Source organism: Pavona decussata, unplaced genomic scaffold (genome assembly GCF_977016875.1).
Source record: "Pavona decussata unplaced genomic scaffold, jaPavDecu1.1 SCAFFOLD_58, whole genome shotgun sequence".
In the NCBI taxonomy this organism is placed as follows: domain Eukaryota; kingdom Metazoa; phylum Cnidaria; class Anthozoa; order Scleractinia; family Agariciidae; genus Pavona; species Pavona decussata.
The window spans coordinates 5,757,762-5,782,326 of NW_028145480.1; the positions used below are offsets into that span (position 1 = coordinate 5,757,762).

Genomic DNA, 24,565 nt, shown 5'->3' on the forward strand with positions numbered 1-24,565 from the left:
TTTGTTTGGATGTAATAAAATTGGAAATCATAAACTGAATAGTAGTAGTTCTCAATATTCAAATTTTTTTATCCAGAATGTTGTTGTTACTGTACTTGTCTATTTCGTTAAATTTCTCTTAATTTGCAACTTTCTAATTTTTCTATTTTCTATTTAGTTATTGTTATTTTTTCCGTTGTAATTTTCCAGTTTTATTCAGTTTTAGAGAGAGGGCCATAAGTTTATGAGTTGTTCTCTATTTAGTGCTACCTTCCTTAAGTAAAGAATTGACTTAACTTCTTTAATACTTGTCTCAGTGATTGTTAAACAGAACGTGGACTAACTTGTTGTTTCTTTTCCCGGTAGCGTGTCATAGAAGGGCGCAAAGCGATCCTCGTTGGATTATCAACGATTTAAACGTCACCTTCCATGACAGAGAAAATAGCTTTCTTTGGTATGCCAGGGTGTCGTGGAATCCTTTTACAGGTAATTCAGAAAACAGTGACTTGCAACGTAGGCTCCCACAGACTTCGAGGTGGCCAATCACATACACGCCTCCTTTTAGATTTTGTGAAACAGCATTTGATTTTAAGTTACTTCGTTATTTCGTATGGCAGATTGTTATACGTCGAGGTTTGTCTAAGATTCCCTAAAATTCCGAATATTAAATTATGAGTTCAGGGCTTGCGTTCATTGAAAGGACATTTTAGGATCTCATCTCCGGGGGCCGGGCGAAAGAAGATTGTAATAATTACTTGGGCGGAGCCCAGGTTATAAAATAGGATTTCTTCGTAAGCCTCAAATGGCAAAGAGCGGTCTACTGCGCGTGCGCTACATGTTGGCCTTATAATGCATGTATTCACCATTAGCCGCCATTACGGGACAAAAAACAAGGACGCAAAATCAACACAACGAATAACGTATTTTTAAAAGAAAACAGCTAGTATTTGTGTTGTCTGCTAACCCCCGCCTTACATTGAAAGAAACTAAGGGGCAACTTTTCCTTCTGCAGGACGGATACTTTCCAAAAGTTCGACTTCCATTAATTAAGGTGGCCGAACACAGGTTGCGCGCGCTTTACAGATTCTGTTAGTGATGCTATTAAGTGGGCGCTAGGGTTGTGGTAAGCAAATACTATCGATCCCTCGATTTTATACGAAATGGATCACAAAGGTAAGTTTTGCTCTTAAAATAACTCAGTTTCTCGTTCGTGAATCCTTCTTCATTTATCGCTGAACAAAGGAAGTGAGTTCGGAATGAGCTAAGCCTTTTTGTACGCTTTACATCTTTGCTGAGAAAACCAAACTAAAAGCCACGCATGCGCATTTGAGCAAAAAATTGGGACTGGTTGTTTTAAAGTGCACCTAACAGTAGATCTTTTTATTCGACGAAATAAATCTACTTTCTTTCTAAAGTGTTCCAGCGAAAAAAATTTTTGATTTGGTTGAATCCTCGATTTTTGGTGCTTCAGCGAAGGTTTGAAAATCGCGCCATTTTTGTTGCGCGGCCGTGTTTTGGCGGGGAATGGATCGAGCTGCTGTGACGTCACGCCAGGGACGCAGGATCTTTCGCTTTCCAGTCTTTCTACTCATGTTTTGCAATTACATCAGTGATTACATGACCTAATATGCCTTCCCGATGTGTTGTTGGAGGCTGTGGTAACGTACCAAATCTAGAAAAGGGGATAGGTCTCCATTTACTACCATATTATGGTGACGATCGTACCGTTGCCTTGAAGAGACGGAAACGATGGGTGGATTTTGCAAAACTCAAGCGAGCGAAGTGGGAACCGACGGAATATTCTCACATTTGCTCGGCTCATTTTGAGGAGGACTGTTTCACAAGACAGTTCCACAATTTACTTGGCCAAGTAAAACCATTCTGGCCACATTTAATAACAGATGAGATGGGATTCACTGTCTGGCCAAAAATTCATGCCGTTGGAGCCCCAGTCGATGTGCCTCAGTCTGACCGAAACAATAGGAAGGTGAGAAAATCTTCGATTCTTTGTATATTATCCAATGTTGTGAAACCAATTTCTTCCCTTTATTCGATCCTTTCGTCTTACTTTCGTTTCTATAGGTCTTAAAACACTTGTAGTGTTTAGAAAAAGATGTATTGCTGATGCACTGTATATAAAAAGACGTTTTTAAGCTTCAAAACATTCAGAGGAAATGTCGCTGCGGGCGAATTTTTCGAAAGCGCTTAAAGACTTCATAAATTTGAAAAATTATTTTGACTTCAATTCGCTTGGCAGAATAAAAAGAAAGCATCCAGCAATTAACTAAATTGTTCTAGTATACAGATCAAACAGTGTTAGCGAAATAGAATCGGAATTATAAAAGAAATCGCCGAGCGCGCTGTTTGTATCCGCGCCTCGCTAAGGCAAAATTAATTCACAACAAACAGAATCGAATTATCACACTCGAAAATTCATATCTCTGCGAATTCGTGTTTAAATGGTTTCATTTTGGTCTCTTTCGAAAGCTTAAGACATGTACTGGATAGAAAAAGGAATATTCCTGATGCGATGTATAAAAGAAAGCTGCTTTTAACCTTGTAAACACGAGAGGAAATGACACAACGGGTGAATTTTTCGAAAGCGCTCAAGACTTCGTAACTTTGAAGTATTACTTTGACTTCAATTTCTTTCGCCGAGTAAAAAGAAATCACCCAGTAAATAACTTCACTGTTCTAGTATACAGATCAAACAGTCTTAGCGAAGTAGAATCGAAATTGTAAAAGAAATCGCAGAGCGCGCTGTTTGTGTCCGTCCCTCGCGAACGCAAAATTAATTCACAACAAACAGAACTATCACACTCGAGAATTCATATCTGCGAATTCGTGTCCAAATGGTTCATTTTGATCTCTTTCGAAAGCTTAACAATTGTAGTATTTAGAGAAGGATGTATTGCTGGTGCGCAGTATAAAGTGTTTTGTATCTGGCTGTCTATTCCGGGTCGGCACGCGGCTCATCCGTATTAAAACAGGTCTTGTTCGAGGTCGCTGTTATCAAATGGGTTTGCGCTTGCTGAAGCTTCTTGTCGATAATCGTCCATTTCGATTTCGGAGATGTAAATCATTTTGGAGTCATCCGAATCTTCTAAATCCTCCTCGATCTCGTCAGACTCCTCGGGCTCCTTGGACTCTTCTGATAACCGTAAAGAAGAAGACAAACATTCTGAAACGGACTATGTGGAGTAAATCGCAAAGAAATAAACCGAAAAATAGACGCATTCGATATCGTGTGGTCCCTGGGGTGACGTCACAACCATCCTCGTCCCAGGCTTCCTAAAACACGGTGGTGCAACAACACAGTCCCAACTTCAAAAGCGCATAGAAAATCGAGGATTCAACCAATTCAAAAAATTTTTTCGCTGGAACAGTTTAGAAAGAAAGTACATTTATTTCGCCGAATAAAAAGATCTGCTGTTAGGTGCACTTTAATGGAAATGAACTGTTTTCTAAGGAACCGCTTGTTAGAATTTCGTGAAATTTGACAAAACAGTAGCTTTCTAAAAGCGTAACTCACCTACAAACCAAAAACAAAATCTAACAGAGCGTTACTTCAAAAAACATTAAAGTGCAAAACCAACATTTACAGGAGATCTCTCTGTTAAAATAACATGAAAGCAGCATCACTATGTCAGTATTTTGTGAGTTTTTCTGGATGCAAAAAATGGAAAAAATCTGACCAGGGCATTTTCTAAAAATTAAGGAAAACCATTATTTGTGGACGGTTAATAGCTTGCTGTGTTGCCATGGCAACGGCACAAAAAATGGAAAAAATCTAACGAAAGCATTTTCTAAAAATTAAGGAAAACCATTATTTGTGGACGGTTAATAGCTTGCTGTGTTGCCATGGCAACGGCACCTTGCTCAACAAGAAGTATCAAAATTTATTCCTCCTTAGTTAATCTCGCACCATGCTAATTTCGGGTTCTCAGAAGTACGTAGTTTTCAAATAATGTTTACTAGCACCTGTATACTGGAAAACTGTGTTCGGCCACCTTAACCTCCCTCGCAACGCTCTTTTGGCTCTTCTCCATAAATCCCCCTTCGGTGTTAAACGTAATCGATAAGATCAGGCCGTAAACATTGAATTTACATACAGCCCAATAAAACATTTCATTTCTCTGGCCGCCATATAAAAAAAGAAAACGTGCAATTAACTTTAAAGATTAAAGACCATTTCGTGGGTGAAAGGCTAAGGGTAAAGCAGGAAACTAAAACTAAAGCTTCGAAAATAAGTTTCATCCGGGGTCCAGTGTGAGCGATTAGATCTATTTACCAGAACAAATGTAAACACTGACAGCGACAATCAACGCTTAACGTATTAATTCACTGTTAATTTCTTTATCTACGTTCACTTGGATAAAGCCAAAATGTGACCTCCACGGGAAAACAGGGAAAAAGGTAAAGCCTGGTTCACACTTGCGACATAACGACATAACGACATAATGACATAACGACATAATCGCTTATGTCGGTAATGTGAACACTGACATAAAGACATAAGGTTATGTGAAAAGAATACTTTAAAACTGGCGAAACAAACACTTGTTGCCTTTGGGATGATTTAATTTGTTTCTCCGACGAAGGCGTCATCGACGACAACAAAGGGAAAAAATTGCTAGAAGAAAAGAATGGTTGCGTCCAGTATTTCAGGAAGAAGCTAGAAGAGCATCTACACGTCTTTTATCATACAATATTGGATAAGTTCGAACCGCTTCAGCAAGTCCTTCTTCATCTACACGAGTCGCACCAGGGTTGCTCCGTCATATCTTCCAACTCCACAGTAGCCGCCATATTGAAAATAGTGTTTGTGGCGAACTGGGTTCGACAATTTTTGCCGCTCTCTGATTGGTGGTTTGTTCTGTCGTTATGTCGAAGTTGTTCACACTTGTTTGACAGCAACATTACGACATAACGACATGGACATAACGACATAAAGAAAAGATCAGTTTTTTCCTTATGTCGTTATGTCGATGTCGTTATGTTGCCAATATGCCATTATGTTTACATGTTCACACTGCTAACATAACGACATAACGTCCTTCTTATGTCGTTATGTTTATGTCGTTATGTCGCAAGTGTGAACCAGGCTTAAACGCACAGGCACGTCAAATTGACACGATAAACAATAGGCAGTGAGTGAAATGACACGCCGGCATCTGAGCAGTGTGCCAAAATGCACGGCTAATTAAAATTATTCTTTTGTTCGTATCGCACGATAAAAACAAAGGTGCGTGTTGGATCGAACAATGAAGTGTGTCAAGCACAGCACCGGGTGAAATGGCACGCAAGTGACCAGCATGACACGGTAGCCGTGTCTAATTAGATTTTGAATTTCATTCAATTTACCGTCCTCTCGTCTTGTCAAACAATCGTGAACTTGATCGGCACGCGAGCTGTGTTTCATCCAGCGGTATAAATGTACGCTTACTTTAGAAACAATTAAACATTCTTCACATATTTTCGACAGTACCAGAGAGCTCTTCTCAATCGAGTGTGAAACCAAAATTATTCAATTCATCTTAATTAGACGTTCTTTAACGCGACACAAACTAACGAGGGCTACGAGAAAATGTCAGATGACTCGTGTGCTCGTTTCAGCAAACAAAAAACGCAAAGATGAAAACTTTCAAAGGAAATTACCCTAAAAATCCGAGTTAATGTTGTGAATGAAATTATAACAGTAGGATCTGAAAAAAATCTTTCCTTCGGGGTCGAGTGTTAGCGATAAGATCGATTCATTGGAACAAACGTAAACGCCGAAAATTTGCATATTCATACCAACAACAACTGTGCACCGCAACTCTAAACGCATTTTTAGTTTTACGTTGGATAAAGCCAAAAAAGCAACGTTAGCAACCGGGCTTTAGCAAAACTGAAAGCCCCTTCCGATGTTGCAAAACGTTGAGAGAAGCCGTCGTTTGGATGCCGAAAGGAACTGCCACGCTGAAAATTCCGGGAAGATTTCGGTTACTCGCTAGGCAACATCGAGAAAGAAAATTTTTCGGCGGTTCTTGGAAGGAAAACTGGACGGTTTCTGCTTGTTATTCAATCGCCACGGGAGCTGCAGTGTCTTTCCACTTTATTAACCCAGCTTCTTTCATTTAAAGCCCTTTCAAAGCCTTGAAACTCTCTCTTTTGTGTCATGATGTATTGTCTATTGGCAATCACTCGGCGCAAAACCACTTAAAGAATGAGTTAACGTACACTTCGACCTTTGCGTTGCCTTCCATATTGAAAGGAACAGTGCGAGTGAAGTTTCTTTTGTTTTTTGCGTGTTTAAAGGGACACAGTCACCTTTGTGACCGCGCTGACCTGGACACTAGTTTTGTCAATTCTGAAAAACGTCCACCGTAACCCGAAATCAAAAGTACGCATCAAATACATCTAGAAATCCGCTTCAATCTTCCCAGTGTTTTATTGCATTTTTAATCTTTTACTGAAAACCTGTTTCTGAGTATGCTTTTGCCCATCCTATGGTATTATTTTATCATATTTGGTTAAAAACAGGGTGGATCGCGTCTCCAACGGAACATGAAAAGAAGAGGTGGGAAACGTGAAGGCGCCGGGCGGAAGAAATCGCCTGCGTTGACCAATATAACGAGAGAAAATCAATCAAAAACACTGGAGAACAAATCTCCATTATATATATTTGGAAAATCGCATTTTCTCAACCTGGCGAAAGCTTCGTCCGGGGGGAATCTTCGTAAACGATTCGAACTTCGCGTCATAGCTGCGTGGTTTGGAGCTCAGACGAAGACAAGCTTCGGTACACAGTCGATTATCTCCTCGACAAGGAAAACCTCTATAAGAACCTTGTTTTCTACGGGTCGAGCAAGCGTTCTTGTAATGACATGGGTTTGGTTCCTAAATTTAGATAACGGAGAAGTTGTAGAAACGAAATTATAATAAACGCAAAATATATGATTGAAAGCAGAAATAAAGCTTACCGGTAGTTTCGTTACAAAGTCGTTTCGCCACACTGCAATTCAGGCGATTCACTAATATTTGTACGGAAGCTTTTAAAGCAATTTGCTTCTTATGCAAGCAATGTAAAACGTAGAAACAGCTAAGATAATTTTTCACACGACCGGATACCGAAATAAACAATTAAATGATTCTTCGACTTCAGAGGTACTCGTTGGCGTTTGGCTTTCCCTGGACAAGTCCATCAGTAAATTTTCCATGGTATCAAGAAAATGAGTGTTCTAATATGACATTAGGTCTATAATCACTATAATAATTTTGACTGGCAAACACTTCGACTCGACAAGCTTTGTTTAGATTTTTCAGAGGATGCGCTTCTCAGCGCGAGACTTGCGGATGAAGTGTGTTATGCAAATCATCTAAGAAATGGTATCTAATGCGCATGTGCACCAGGTGACTGTGTCCCTTCAATAAACAAATAACTGTAGAGATAATTTGAAATACTTCATTCTTTGGTCACTCACAGAGCGCTTTGATTTTGTCATTAAAGTTCTGTCCCGTTCAAGTGATCATGAAATAGATTCGTTGAGTTAACTTTCTGTAAATCGGATGTTTTGTGAGGTTTGTCTTATCACACGCGTCCCATATCGAACGCATGTCTTTTCGCACGCGTGTCATATTACACGTTAAGCGTGACATTTTGCGATCGTGCGCTGTTACCAGTGAAAAAGCTGGAACATCTGACACAGAAAGGACAGAAAGCCCAGAAAATAAGGGTATCAGGGTGGAAAGGTATTCGCACAAATACCCCTCTGTCGCCAAAATTCATCATTACCACTGGAACCACAAATACTCCTTTGTCGCCAAAATCCATCATTATCTTAGATGCACCTCATGGTTCCATATCCGACGTGTTTAGTGTTACAGACGCAAATGAAAAGCAACAAAGCGAACGTCTGCAACAAACGGTGAATCAGACGACATTCGTGAGCAAGAACACGTACTTTATTTGATATAACACAACGTGGGCTTAACGTAAACTATAAAGTCAGTACGATCAAATATATAAATGTTCAAATGCTTATCTGCCTGGTTTAAGTGTCCATATAGTCTTTAGGTCCACGAACATCCAGTGGAGGGAACATCCAAAGGAGGGAGCAGCCACATATTCCCAGGGCTGTTCTATATTTATCCCCGAACATGTGCTGGCTACATGCCTATATATGGGCATTAACAAAAATTACATAATAGGAATGCGCGTGACATAAATACGCGTGACTTAAATAAAACAACTATTTATAAATGGAGGTGTGAACCTCGTAACACTCCCTCTCTTGAAGAAAAAGAAAGTTTTGAAACACAACTTTCTTTTAGTGTCCAGATAAAACAATTAAGTGGCTTAACTTATACATCACACTCTGGAAAGACAGTCAGCAATAACATTGTTTTTTCCCTTGATGTCTAATGTCTAAGTCATGCTCCTGTAACACCAAACTCCACCTAAGTAATTGTTTAGAAGAACTTACATAAACCTCAAAATGTTGCAAAGCTAAAATTAAAGCTAAACATTCTTTTTCAACTGTAGAGTAATTTCTTTGACATTTGCTACGCTTCTTAGAAAAGTAACAAATAGGATGATCCACTCCATCGTTATCTTCTTGCCAGAGTACGGCACCAGCAGCAAAATCGCTTGCGTCAACTGCTAGTTTGAACTACGAGTCAAAGTTTGGTGCAGACAACACTGGAGCATTCTTTAGGATAGCTTTTAACTCTTCAAATGCCCTTTCACACTTATCATTCCATGAAAACTTGACCTTTCTACTAAGTAAGTCTGTCAGTGGTTCAGCAACTGCAGAGAAGTTATAAGACGAAACTTGCGGTAATAGCCAGCCATACCAAGAAAACGCATCAGTTGCTTCTTGGTTTCTGGTCTAGGAAAACCAGAAATAACACTGATCTTAACATCAACAGGCTTTGTCCAACATGTGCACATCCAAACTCACTTTTTGCAAGGTTAATAGTGAGCATAGCCTTACTTAGTCTCTCGAAGAAACTGCGGATGATTCTCAGATGATCCTCCCACGTGTTGCTAAAAATGATGACATCATCAATGTATGCTTCACAACCATCAAGACCAGCAATGACACTGTTTATAAGGCGCTGAAAGGTGGCTGGAGAATTCTTCATTCCAAATGGGGTAACTTTGTACTGGAACAGACCATCAGGAGTAACAAAGGTTGATATCTCTTTAGCACGGTCAGTAAGAGGAACTTGCCAAAATCCTTTCAGTAAGTCAAACTTGGTCACATACTTGGCATTTCCAATTCTATCAATACAGTCATCCACTCGAGGAATTGGAAAAGAGTCTGACTTTGTCACACTTTTCTGTAATCAGTACAGAATCTGTAGGTTCCATCAGGTTTTGGAACAAGGAGACAAGGAGAACTCCAATTGCTCTTGCTGGGTTCAATGAAGTCATTCTCCAAAAGGTACTGGATTTCTTCATGTAGATACTTTTTTTTTGTGAGATTCAGCCTATAAGGGTGTTGTTTCAGTGGAGTGGCATCGCCAACATCAACATTATGGTATATTGCATTAGTTCTGTTTGGAATGTCTGGAAACAAATGCTCAAATTCATGCAGTAAATGCTCCAAATCCTGATGTTGGGACTGTGAAAGATAGGACAGCTTTGAATTCAGGTCTTGAAGTACATCAGAATTCTTGAGTCTAGCTGTACCAGGCAGATCAGCATTTTCCTTAAAGTTATCTACAGTTTCATCAGTTTCTAGCATAGCTACGTTTGCACTTACAGGATGTACAGTTGTGCTGTTGCTTCTATCTACATACTCCTGCAACATATTTATGTGGCACAGTTGTCTTTGTTTCCGCCTGTCAGGGGTTATCAATACATAATTAAGATCACTTAATTTCTTTTCAACAACATAGGGACCAAAATATCTAGCTTGAAGTGGACTTCCAGGGACTGGAAGTAAAGCAAGAACCTTCTGGCCTGGCTCAAATTTACGTTCCACTGAGTCTAGATCATACCTTCATAGATTTCTGAGCTGAAACTAGATTTGCTCTAGCTAATTCACATCCCCTTGTGAGCTTAGTGCGGAAATCTGAAACATACTGTAAAAGGTTTAAAGAATCTACGTTATCAGAAAGGAACTTTTCCTTAAGGAGCTTAAGAGGCCCTCTCACAGTGTTTCCAAAAACAAGCCCAAACGGACTAAAGCCTAAAGACCCCTGAACAGACTCTCTTGCTACAAATAAGAGTAAGTGAATACCCTCATCCCAGTCCTTTTCAGTGTCAAAACAGTAAGTGCGAATCATATTCTTGTACGTCTGGTGGAATCTTTCAAGCGAGCCCTGACTCTCAGGATGGTAAGCAGAGGACCTGTACTGCTTAATCCCCAGTTCATGCATCACCTGCTGGAAAATACCGGACATGAAGTTTGAACCCTGGTCAGACTGGATGGACTTTGGAAAGCCAAATACTGAAAAAAAAAATTGGTCAAAGCTTTCACAATGGTTTTTGCCTTTTATATCCCTCAGAGGTATGGCTTCAGGAAATCTGGTGGATGCACACATGATGGTCAACAGATACTGGTTGCCAGATCTCGTCTTGGGTAGAGGACCAACGCAATCAATAATTCTCCTGCTGAACGGTTCTTCAAAGGCTGGGATTGGCTGCAGTGGAGCTTTTGGTATTGATTGGTTAGGTTTTCCAACAACTTGGCAGGCATGACAAGACTTACAAAATTCAGCTACATCCTTCTTCAGGTTAGGCCAATAAAAATGATTCAATATTTTCTGATAGGTCTTGTTCACCCCAAGATGTCCAGCAAGCGGTGTTTCGTGGGCTGTGCTGAGTATCTCCGCTAGGTAAGCTTTGGGAATCACAACCTGATACTTGACAGTCCACTCATCTTCAGCAGGAACGTCAGGTGGTCTCCACTTTCGCATCAACACATCATTTTCAACAAAGTAACAAACAGGATGTTTAGAAATTTCACTTTCATCAACAGCCTTTTGAAACAGGCAGGATATTTTTGGGTCTTTATGTTGCTTTTTAATAAGGCTTTCTTTAGATAAACTTCCCTCAGAGGGTTCGAATCCCTCATCGACTTTAAAAGCTTGGCTGAAGAATGTTTCAGACAAGTCAACCTCAGAACTAGTATTCTCTTCAAGAGCCTCTTTTCTACTCATGGCTCGAGTAACAGTACATGACAGGTATAATCCCGGATGCTCACTTTCTATAGGATCAGGAACCTGATCAGAACAAGGCTTATCATAGACAACAGGGCAACAACTACTTTATCCCCTGCAAGGTCATTGCGAAGAAGAAGGTGTACTCCCTCAAAAGGTAAGGAAGAGCTAATGCCAAGGGTAACAAGTCCTGAAACTATGTTTGAAGACAAATAAACATTATGAAGAGGAACAGGTGTATAATCTGTCGAATCTACTCCCTTAATAAGGACATTAGCACCAGCAGACGACTGTTCAGAAAATGGCCAAGTATCTGCCAGTAAAAAGGATTGTGAGGCCCCAGTATCCCTCAAAATTCTAATAGGGGAAGCACTAGACAAATCACTTGTCAATGAAACAAAACCATCATGAATGAATGGTTCAAAAATCTCCATAATAGGTTTAGACGGGAGATTAAAATTCCTGTTCATATCACCAGAGTCTGAAAAAGATTTCACCTCATGAAGTGTGTCACCTAGACTGTCACAACTTTGAGGTATAGTTTGCTTAGATGTAATAAAACCAGTGGGCTTGGCTTCATTTTGTGCCTGTTGTTTTCTTTTTAATTTGAAGCAATCTGATAATAAGTGACCACCCTTTTTACAGTAATTATAAACAACAGAACTAAAAGGTTTGTTTGTCACTTCTGGTTTAGATTTTTGAGCAGGTGGAATGAATTTGGGACTTGAATGTATTTCGTCATGAAAATTCTGCTTCTTCGGATCTTGCTTGCAAAGGTTTCTTGATGGGCCAGATGAACGCAAACCATTTTGACGACTGTAAGAAAAGGACTGGTGGGGCTTATCAGCGAACGAAATCTTATGAGTCAGAGAGTAATCATCGGCAAGATCAAGAGTTTCTACCTTTTGCTCGTCAATATAAGTTCGAACATCACTGTGAATACACCCTTTAAACTCCTCAATTAAGATCAGTTGTCTTAACTTATTATAATCATCATCAATCTTCTGCGAGGAACACCAGCGATCAAATAACTGTTCTTTGTCCTAACAAATTCCACATAGGTTTGTTTACTTTCTTTCTCACAATTACGAAACCTTTGTCGGTACGCCTCTGGCACTAATTCATAACCCTTCAGAATTAACTGTTTAACAGAATCATAATTTGAAGCTTGTTGTACTGATAACTGAGTATAAATTTCTCTAGCCTTACCCGTTATGACGCTCTGCAATAGCATGGTCCAGTAATCTTTGGGCCATTTTACTACTTTCTCAAAATGTAGAAAATACTTATCAACCTCAACTTATTGAAAAGGTGGGACCAGCCTGATATGTTTTGTTATATCAAAAGTAGAACTTGAACTGGTCCCAGTAGGTCTTGATACTAATTTCTCTTCTAATTCCAACTTTTCCGACTTCTTCAGCTCTAATTCGTGATTTAATCTTTGCTTTTCTAAGCGTAATTCTCTTTCTTTCTACTTTTTTAACCATCTCTTTCTTTTTCTTGTAATTCTCGTTCTCTAAGTTCCTGTTCCTTTTGCATTTCTAATTTCTTAAGCTCCAACTGGAGTTCCAATTTTCTCAATTCTACATCAGGCATAAAGCGAGATTCCAATACAGATATGTCAAAAAGTTTTAAATCAACCAAATGTTTCAGAATAATTTCCTGAATTTGATCCTTTTTCATTGACTTCTTTACTTCTAAGTCTAAATGTTTACCCAGAGTAATAAGTTCATCCTTCACTAAACTGTCGAAAACCTCCTGACTAGGCGAATGCATAAATTTCTTTGGATCAAATATCTGTGCCATGTTGAATATCGCCGGATTCACCGAGCAAATAGCAATAACAACCAAAAATTTGAGGAACGTTCGAATAACGTACGGCAAGCAAAGATTCATAAACAAGTTCCTCCCGGACAGGCCCTCATTTGTTACAGACGCAAATGTAAAGCAACAAAGCGAACGTCTGCAACAAACAGTGAATTAGACGACATTCATGAACAAGAACACACACTTTATTTGATATAACACAACGTGCGCTTAACGTAAACTATAAAGTCATTACGATCAAATATATAAATGTTCAAATGCTTATCTGCCTGGTTTAAGTGTCCATATAGTCTTTAGGTCGACGAACATCCAATGGAGGGAACATCCAAAGGAGGGAGCAGAGCGAAGGAAAATCGACAACGAAAGTAGCGAAAGGCTTTTCTCTTTCACAGCCACATATTCCCAGGGCTGCTCTATATTTACCCCCGAACATGTGCTGGCTACATGCCTATATATGCGCATTACATAATGGGAATGCGCGTGACATAAATACGCGTGACTTAAATAAAGCAACTGTTTATAAATGGAGGTGTGAACCTCGTAACATCAGTATTAAAGAGAGTAATATTTTATTTTGTTTGCGTGACATTTTCGGTTGAACTACATCACGTTTATCACAAATACAAAGTGATGCCTTCGACTCTCAGCGAATCTTTTATCCTTCACCTGTCATCAAAGACTGAACTAACGTGCATGCTCAGATACTCCTAATCGACAACGACGCCCAAGTATACGCTCCCACAGCGTCTTGTTGAAAGAAATTTTGCATTTCAAAATTCTAATTTCAGCTTAAAACACTGAGCTAACAGCTTAAAATAGCCAACCCTAACAATCCGTAGAAAACTTGGGAAAGTTGGGGGGGGGGGGGGGGGAGGGAGGTTGGAAGGTTTCTTATACGAATACTTCTTAGCTGTGAGCTTTTTCAGTTTTTGGTGAGGCGTGTGGGGGAATATTTCAGAACTCTCCGCGATAAAGTTCTGCTTACAATGTAATGCGCAGATGAAAATTTCTTGGATTGACATTTGCGGAATACAAATCAATACTATTATTATTATTACTTTTGTAACAGCACAAAAACAAATTGAATGGCGTATTCTGATACCTTGTTGAGATGAATGTATTTCTTTTATCTACAGATTCCTCGCAACGTTGGAAAGGATATTGCCTTTTGTATGGCCATCATGCATCAACTTTTTTTATCTCGTCTTACGTTTTTAAGGTAATACCTACCGTACTACGTTTAATAAGCGCTTAATAATTGCTTCATTACTTCAGGATTTGATCCAAAGACTCAGAACTGTCATAATATCATCTTGTACATCACAATAAATAGCGCGACCTCATTGAAAGGAAAGAACCGCCCAATTGCGATCATTTGAATGGTCACACTTTAGGATTTTATCCATAGATTCAATAATTAGAACTACCTGGCACAGCATAATAAACAGCACCACAGGAAAGTATTCCTCTGTAGGGTCATGCTCCAGGATTTTAAGTTCAAAAGTTATGACAACTTTTGTACAACACAATAAGCAGTATCACAGGAAAGTATTGTTGACTGAAAAGTAGATTACCTTGTACAACATAATAAACAGCACCACACAAAAGTGCTGCCCAGTAGCTTTCATTTAAATGGTCACATTTTAGAATTTCATCCACAGACTCAAAAGTAGAACCATCTTGTACAGCATAATGAACAGCACCACAAGAAAGTGCTGCTGAGAAGCTTTCATTTGAATGGTCACACTTTACGATTTCATAGGCTGATTCAAAAGTAGACCACCTTGTACAGCATAATAAACAGCACCACAGGAAAGTATTGCTCAAAAGCTTTCATTTGAATGGTCCCACTTTAGGATATATTCGACGGGCTCAAATGATGGCATAATTAAAGGAGAAGGTCATTCCAAAATGGCACTTTTTCTCCTTTCGTCAACAGAAAGGTAATGTAAACATTAGGTACTCACCGAAGTTTCAGCTTCTAAAGAGCTTTCTATCCTTATGAAATCCTTGATCAAAGTAGCCCAAAAATCGTGCACGCTCGCCGCCATCTTGGAATATACTTAGCAGCCTAACGATCATTGCGTGACGTCATTGAGTTCACCCTGAAGTTTGGCGGGAAGCTTGAACACACGACTCGTCCTTTTGCAGCCATGCCTTTTTGTTCAGTACCGTATTGCTCAAATAAGTCTCAAAGAGACGGCAGAAAAGGTATTTCCTTCCATCGTTTAGCAGTAAAAAGAAAAAACTTGGCAAAGCAAAGGCCGGGACAAAAAGTTCTTGCCAGAAGAAGAACACTTGTATGTTTGTTCCGATCACTTCACTCATGACTGTTTTGAAGTGGACCACCGACATAATCTCCTCGGTGGTAAAACTCGCAGAAGAAAGAAAAAAACCAGACGTAGTTGCAACTATTATACAGTCGAACCTGTATATAACGGCCCTCTATTAAGCGGCCAGTTTTCAAAGTCCCGATTTTTCGCTCGTACAAACGCTGTATTTGTTACCTGTATTAGGCGGCCACCTCTATTAAGCGGCCGCGGCCACCCTTTGGCAGTCCCATGTTTGTGTTTCTTTGTTATTTTTACCTTTATTAAGCGGCCACCCTTAAATGAAAACTAAGCCATATGTCATTTTATGCGGTATTTTATTGTGTTTAAAATGCGATCCATTATCACTATAAAGAAATAATATGTACAAAGCTACTGTAAGGTGATACTCAGCAGTTTAGTATCGTTAACGCTTTTCACTGTGAATTGTAAGTCATAGAAATACAGTAATGTATACCGTAGAAGAGTAGAGGACAATTTGTTGTACAGTATTTTTACACAATGTTACGTATATTATACCGTTAAGTTACAATTTGGCGCTGAACTTTGTTTCAAGTATTGATCGCTTGAAAGAGTGTTAATTGTTCTATTGTTTCCTTGCATGAAATGTTTTTGTATGATACGCCATTAAAATTGACATTACACACCGACCAGTGAGTATTTTTAGCGATCCTGTATTAAGCGGCCACCTGCATTAAGCGACCAGTTCCTCAAGTCCCGAGGGTGGCCGTTATAAACAGGTTCGACTGTATAAGATTTCATCTTCAGCGAAGATTACAAAAAAAAAAAAAAGAAAAGAAATAGAAAACAGAACAAGAACTCGTCGTATCCTGATACTGGTTGAAAAAGTACCTTCAAGCTTGTTTTCTTACTCCGGTTCTTCAACACAACAAACACACTCTCTTGCGGTCTTCCGCACTTCGCATCTTCCGCACAAGCACCAATTTAAGTTTAACAGTCTTTTTGCATGCACCTTCGTTCTCGTTATCACAGCCATTGTTTCCTTGGTCAACGTTTCCTACAGGCTGAGCGAACGCTATTGCCTAGCGCGCGCAAACGAGCTTAATTTTTAAAGTTTGGCCCTTTATTTTGCGGCTACAACGCCAGCTTCTTGGAATGTCATTACACATGTTTAATGTTTCACATTTAAAGTACTCAAGTTCTCGTTCCAATTGGACCTTTGTAACAGCGAATTTGAGAAAACATGGAAATTAGCTTTGCGATTTGTCAAATAAGCTAAGCATAATCTTTATAAGCCGAACGTAAGAGCTAATGTAAGTAAACAATTAATCTCCTTCGTGGCAACCGATATTTGGAAAGACCTTCCAACTCCTTTCAAAAAACTCATACAAAGTGTGTCTGCTTTTCCGAAACAAATTATACGTTATTTACTGTCAGAACAACAAATGAACTAATTTTCTTTTATGCTGACGTAGTAACATACGTTACCTTTTTACAATTAATAAGTTCTTCCTTCCTTTTTCTTTTTCATTTTTTTCTTTCTTTTTTGCCTGCTATCTAGAACCTAAATTAGGCAGGGAGCTAACAAGACAACCAAATGGTTTATTTAGCTTCCTTGCTTTGCACATTGTTCTAACTAATAATTAATTTGATTTATATAACACCACTAAAAGATTGTAAGAATCAACATGTAAATTGAAAAAAAAAGCACAAATAAAGATTATTATTACTATTATTATAAGATTATTATTGATGGTTCAAAGTGTTTGACATCGTTCGTTGAGATCGTTCGAAGCGTTTCGCGTTTTTAGTTTCGATCGTTTCAGGTGTTTCAGAGTGTTGATGTACTACATCGTGCTTATCTTTCGCATGTCACGGCAACATATTTTCGGTAAAGTCTTCGTCTGCTATCAGAAATAAACCTAGTGAAGGAATTAAGACTTAGATCTGTGCATAACTACGAACAATTTAATGACAAATTAAGTAGATATCAATTATTACTACTGGATATTCGAAAAACAAAAGCTACATAGCATGCAACAACAACAAAACAAAAAAATAGAAATTGACTTATCTCGATCAATCAGTTTTTCTCACGCCCAACAGCTCCGAAAGCCAACAAGAAGCAGTGTCGCTTGGTGAATTGTGGCATACTCGCAAGATATTTCAGCGCTCATTTTGTGTAAAAGCAAAATTTTGTGAATGAAGCATAACATTTTAATAGCACAGGATGCAAAGTTTTGAGTTTTTCAACAGTTTAAAAAGACGTATGACTACAATAATGTCAATAATAGATTCCAGAAGCGGATAGACCAATTTAATTATCTGATCAAGATAAAAAAAAATTTAAAATAATACTCTCGGCAACTGCAAATTTATCGTTATTTGCGCTTCACTGTACGTTTCCTCTGCTTGGTTCAGAAGGGAATACGGGTCTCATTGGAAACAACTGCGGTTGGTTGACAGTTCAATTCGATAAGGTCAGAATTAAAAACTTCAGCAAAATTATGCAGAGGAAACCAAGGTACGTAAGCAAACATGCAACGATCGAAACGCGCCAAAACAGTCAAACGTTTGGAACGTTTGAAACGCTTGTTTCAGACGTTTTAAACGCACGAAGCAAACGATATGTAAACCAAAATTTTCATGTCTACGACCTCACACCGTAGAACTAAAACATGTAACGCTGAATTTGTTATTATATTGATCGTTCACTATCGAAGACTGCAAAGTGAAAGCCAATGGATATGGGAGTACAACTAATGTGCATTTCAGAAAGGTAAAAATTAGGGCGATATTTTAGTTAATCGCAACTGATTTTCAGTGTAATTTTTTCCACGGTGTTATTTCCGAATTTGCACATTTTTTCGCGACCGCATTTTCCCTTTTTTTATATTCAACGTGAAACTTGACTTTTTCTTGAGATTTGCGTGTACAAATGTTGATGCACAGAAAATTTAGTTTTTTTTTTGTATTTGACATTTTTCTATAATCCCCATATTTCGTGTTTTTCAAAGCGTTACATCAGATTTGTGACGACCGTGCCAGGCAATAGCGTGCGCACAGCCTACACGCGCGGGCTCGAAACGACACAGCTCAGCCATTTTGATTGAACTCAATGACGTCACGCAAGCATCGCCAGGCTGCTAAGTATATTCCAAGATGGCGGCGACCGTGCACGATTTTTGAGCTACTTTGATCAAGGATTTCATAAGGATAGAAAGCCCTTTGGAACCTGAAACTTCGGTGAGTACCTAATGTTTACATTACCTTTCTGTTGACCAAAAGAGAAAAAGTGCCATTTTGGAATGACCTTCTCCTTTAACAAATGGACAGCAGTTTTCTATTGTCTAGACGTGGTTTGCATCGCCGCCATGTTGGTGGACAAAACAAGACAAAATTTGTTCACAAACTTTGCATACAAATGGCAGGGAACTCCCAGAGGAGAAAATTCTCATTGTTCCTGTCCACCAACATGGCCACGATGACGTCACATGCAAACCATCAACACCCTTATAGACCATGAAATGAGGCCATGAAGTGTTCAAAACTCAAGTGGAACGGCGAGTGGTCTTACTGCCAAATTTTGTTATCGTCTATAACAGTATAAACTATAGAAAACTGGCGTTAATTTTCTTTTTACATTAAAATGGAAAAAAGTCCAAGCGGTATTGACTATTTTTATTGTCTGTACTCTTATATACAATATCTACGAGCCAATCAGAGGCAAACATTTTGACAGTTATTGTAAAACTCCTAATTTTACTTCCGAAGTGAATGGGTTACTCAGCCTACGGTCCGACTTTCTGAGATTTAAGAGAGATTCAGCTATAGTATTTGCCATATTTCTATGTATAGAATAAGAATTAAGAATAGAAACCATCTTCAAAATAATCGTACTCCCTGAATGGCTGTATTCCTCATTAAACGCTTCTGTCGTCTCCCCTTTTTCCACTTCACCTCTATTAAAGTCAGGCCCGTAGCAGGGGGAGGGGCAGGGGGGGCTTGAGCCCCCCAAGAATAGTTAAAAACGATGTGCCAAAAAATAATAATTAAACCAAATTAATGTGCAGCAATCAGTCTTGAACTCTGACGTTGCAAGCGCCTATTCACAACCTTTAAAAAGTTGTTTACTACCTTTCAGTTTCCCCCGCGAACAGTTTGTTTTTATATACAACAGCAACAAAGGCACGTCTACCTTGTGAATCGGAAATAAGAACCAAAATGAGTCTAAATCAACCAATCTCAAGCCGTAAAAGCTGTTGAAATAAACTACTTGTTTTCTAAGACATCCGCTCATTTACAACAATACAATGTCCTTAGACCTCCTTAGTGTATCACAATTTAGTTTTCGCGCGTTGTCGAAAGCCACACAAATATGTCCTCTTAAGAGCAAGAGAAAAAATTCTCCCGCAGTCGGATTCTGACTGCCCGGTTCAGGCCAAATTTTAAAAGAGAAGGAAAAATTTGCCTTTGTTTGTTTACGTCCTTCTTCAAACGTTAAATTAGGAAACTTCAGGTGGTAGTCCACGTAAAAAAAACGGCAAAAAAATGTACCAAAAAGGTTGATAACGGTGCAAAGTTATTGTTTTACTTACTAAATCTACTGGGTTTTTTTATGTTCTCGTTGCATCTTAAAAAATTCCTCAATCAGTCTGTACTCCCTAATCAGTCTGTTTTTTTGAGGAACGGGGCAATGGGTGGTGGGTAGTTTTGTTTAACCATTTTTTGCTAAGCCCCCTCAGTTGTTTTAGCCTTGCTACGTGCCTGATTAAAGCAAACCTGTTTTTGTTGCATTTAAGAACCTAACGAGTGAAAAAATCTTCGCTTGGTGGGAGGAGAGGACGGTCTACCTCGCGGTAAGTTGAAAAAATGCAGCATTTCCACCAAGTAAATCGTGGCACTAAATTGTGAAAAACACTCATACCATAAATCATATTTTACATCATATCATGTCATGTCATATCATATCTTATCGAATATGACACTGACGAATAATGTCAGCCTCAATAGTTTAACCATATCACATTGTTATTACCATTACCATAACGTTAAAGTTATGGTTATCATTCCCATTTTGATCGCCATTACCACTACCAGATTACTGTTACAGATTATTATCATTACCAACCCAACCCAAAAAGGTCGATACAGCAGAAAACAAATCGTAATTTTTAAGAAGATTACGACATTTTTTAATTTGTAAGACATGTTTCGATGTTACAAACATCATCGTCAGTTACAGAATATTTTAAAAACCGTTAGGACTATATAACAACTGATGCGGCGAAACATGCATAATTAATTTGAGTGAGTAAATGAGTGTTGGAAAGAAAATAAAGCCTAAAGCGTAAGTGCCAGGTTGACGTGATGAATTTGTTGCTTTAAATTAGACTTCTCCCAATTTATACACATAGCCTCCTTAAGGTGACTCGACCCAGTTATTTTTTGGTGGTACCACCCTACTTTGAAGCTCTCTGGTATCCCCACCTTTGCTTTTATCGTAAGTGTATCACATAGAATGGATAACAAATAGATCAATCTACAATATAGCAAAAAAAAAATTGGCGATCGGAGTAAATGTCACGTGGTTATAGTGCCACGCCCCTTTGAAATTCTGCTGTTGCCGGCTTTTTTTCGTGAAAATCTCTCGGCGACACAAAGTGCGCATTAGTGCCTTGCGCTGAACAGAGTTTCAACAAAATCGCAAAGACCCAATTCGAGAAATTCAGCGCTTTCCAAATTTAGGTCATGATTTATGTAAAAATGATAAGCAAACTTTAAACGATTATATTTAATAAACTATGAGATTTATTCCTTTATTTCGGGGATCTTTATAACAGGTGGGCCCTTGCAAGTCAGCAGAAAGCTTTAGGGTCTTGTAAATGCGCCCGATTTCGAGCAATGCAAACATATAGAAATTATAGTTTTAGCTATTTGTTGACGCTTGTCAACGTTTCAGAGTCCTCCTCACAAAAAAAAGCATTATCTTAAAAATTCGTAGTTTTTTTTCCTTCAAAAATTTTCAGCGCTACAATTGATTAACTAACTACCCGGATTCTGAATTTCATGGACATTGAAAAACTGTGACATTATCTTCTATAAGCCCAAACTTGAGTAAACATTGAAGATTTTTAGCGTTTTGGCTGAGATTGTGCTTTGGGAGTTTTCTATTGTTTTGAGTCTGTCATGATACAGCATTCTTGTTCAGCACGTGTGTAATGACCACGCTTGCCTGACTTCCGAATGCACGCATTGGACATTGAATGCGTGCTTAACAAGAATGCTGTATCATGACAGACTCGAAACAATAGAAAACTCCCAAGGCACAAACTCAGCCAAAACACTAACAATCTTCAATGTTTACTCAAGTTTGGGCTTATAGAAGATAATGTCACAGTTTTTCAATGACCATGGGATTCAGAATCCGGGTAGTTAGTCAATCAATTGTGGCCCTGAAAAAATTTGAAGGAAAAAAAACTACGAATTTTTGAGAAAATGCTTTTTTTGTGAGAAGGACTCTGAAACGCTGACAAGCGTCAACAAATAGCTAAAACTATAATTTCTATATGTTTGCATCGGTCGAAATCGCGCGCATTTACAAGGCCCTAAACCTTTTTCCTGATTTGCAACAACCCACCTGTTATAAAGATCCCCAAAATAAAGGAAAAAAATCTCATAGTTTATTAGATATAATCGTTTAAAGTTTGCTTACCATTTTTACATAAATTATGACCTAAATTTGGAAAGCGCTAAATTTCTCGAATTGGGTCTTTGCGATTTTGTTGAAACTCTGTTCAGCGCAAGGCACTAATGCGCACTATGTGTAGCCGAGAGATTTTCACGAAAAAAAGCCGGCAACAGCAGAATTTCGACTCAGACCTCAAAGGGGCGTGGCACTATAACCACGTGACATTTACTCCGATCGCCAAATTTTTTTTGCTATATTGTAGATTGATCTATATGTTATCCATTCTGTGTGTTAACCTTACGATAAAAGAAAAGGTGGGGATACCAGAGAGCTTCAAAGTAGGGTGGTACCGCCAAAAAATAACTGGGTCGAGTCACCTTAAGTTTAAGTTGAAATTTAGTGGGGGCGGAATCAAGGACTTCGAAACAATCCACAGAGCAAGATTGACGACAACATTCTGAGCTTTGTAAGTGTCTGAAGATATGTGAGGACTTGTCATAAGAAAGATATTCACGGACGCGTGTGGCAAAATGACGACCAGTCCCGCTGATATAGCAAACATTACAGCAAGCCCAATAGTCCATGAGCCAAGTTCTGAAAAGTGGCTAGAAATTGATTTTCGTTGCACCCCCCATGGGACATAGTGACTTTAGTATCAAATTAAAGCTTGCGGCCTGTATTTTTCGAATCTGCTTGTTGCCAATTATGTAACCTGTGCTTTAGCGAGATATGTGATCATTTCCATGGGGGGGTGGGTTGGGGGATTTTGCTCCCTGTGAATTCCACCCAGCATAAAATGATTCAAAATGCTGCTGAAACACAACCAATTTGATTCAAATTTTCTGTGTATACATTTTAAACCATCCCCAACAATTTGCAGTATGTGTCAAGCATTTTCATGTTTCCATGGAAACGGTTGCTATGGAGATCATTATAGACAGGTAGGTTTTTACTTTTTTGGCCAATTCAGAATAAAAAATCGATTAATTAGCAGATATCTATAAATTTCGCTCAAAACATTTCCATTATGTTCAGAATAAACTATCTTGAATTAGGAACTTTCATTACTATCCTTTCTTCATGATTTTAAGGAGCAGGGTACTAATAGTTAAGATGTATGGGGAAGTAAGGATAATTTTTTTTTTTGCTGAAGCTGTAAAAATTTATATCCAATCAACCACGGATCAATATCTCACCAAATATGCAGCAGTCATGCACCACACTTAGAATATCAAATTGAACACTTCAGGATTAGCTGTCTTGTTGTCATGGTAACGGTTGCTAGGGAAACTTAGGAATGTCCAAATATCTTATTAAGGTGCTTTTAAGGCAAGTTTTCTAAAGGAAACCTACTCAGAATATTAAACAGCCACTTCCGACTTGCTAAAGATCCAATAATTATGTCATTGAACAGTTTCAAATGTAATATTGTCTCGTTATAAAACGTAAAATCTTTCTTAACAACAAGGAACTTGTGAATGTCATCAGTATCTCTTTTGAATGTATCCCCTTATACATGCAGTGCTCGTGAACATTTGAATTATTGAGTTCTCAAGTCTGTTATGGCAAATTTTATCAACAACAACAAAAACTAAATGTCTAAGGACATTTTCCAACGAGTTATCTTATTTCAGTCTTGCAAATTTTGACTATACTACCCTCCCATCTCTAGTTACTGTATTTAATTCCTAATTAATAACCCTTTTTAAAACAAAAAAGTTTATATATTTTCATACGTTATATCACAATACTTTTTTGACTGTATTTCATTGGAAAATACACAAAATTCTTTTAAACTAATCCTTCTCCACGAGTTCTAGTTCCATTCCGAAATTTACCCATGATACTTTGCAACCTTGAGGTACAATATAATGGGCGGCCATCTTGGATTGTCAAGGTAAGGAAATTAGTTGAACTTTTACTTTTTAAGGGGAAATATGAACTTCAAAGTTAATCTATATTCAGTTTAGTCTATTTTTAAGGTAAATATCTTACTGAATCGTGGTTTCAAAACCCAATTTCATCTTTAGACTATCTGTAAGTACGAACCATGGATCGATAGTAAAATAAAAAGAATAGCGATGCCAGAGAAAGTTTAAGTTAATAAAATGCTTCAGAATCGTTATCATTTTTCAACAGGTTTCTGAACCTGGATTTAAATATTTACTAGAGAAACAATCAGGATATGACTGAAATGAATCATCTTAAAAGGAAATGTTCATCCAGTTCCCGCAATACACAGCCTCAATGGAATAAATGCCTTTGTCATATCAAAACCAATGTCCAAGGAAAATTGACTCCATTCACGGGAAAGAGTTGGCGTACCTTTGAGGAGAGCTGCAATATACGTAAGGATACCATATGGCTGTTGATGGAAGGTCACTGGACGAATGGTCCGAAAGGAGGGTATCACAGGAAATGCTATCAAGAGTACACCCACACGAATAAACTGGGAAGGTCAAAAGTTACTGGAAATAAACAAAATCCCACTCAGTCTGTTTCAAGTAAGGAAGAAAGTGCATTCTCTAGTACTGAACCACCGCCAAAGCGCTTTTGCAGATCCCAGGTACAGTCATTCAATGTAGAAAAGTGTATCATTTGCCAAAAGGATAAGTTAAAAAAG

At 38.5% G+C, this 24,565-nt stretch overlaps 1 protein-coding gene across 5 annotated transcripts in view; it reads left to right on the forward strand.

The window, feature by feature from the left end:
* LOC146479886 (uncharacterized) overlaps nucleotides 1-24,565 on the forward strand; it is a 134,881-nt gene that overhangs the window by 80,121 nt on the left and 30,195 nt on the right. Inside the window, exon 17 of one of the 5 annotated variants that reach the window (XM_085110755.1) lies at nucleotides 20,054-20,110. The exons of the other annotated variants lie outside the window; for them this stretch is intronic. Within the exon in view, the coding sequence (XP_084966881.1) occupies nucleotides 20,054-20,110 (57 nt within the window). The remainder of the gene's footprint in view (nucleotides 1-20,053; nucleotides 20,111-24,565) is intronic. 5 annotated transcript variants of the gene reach the window in all.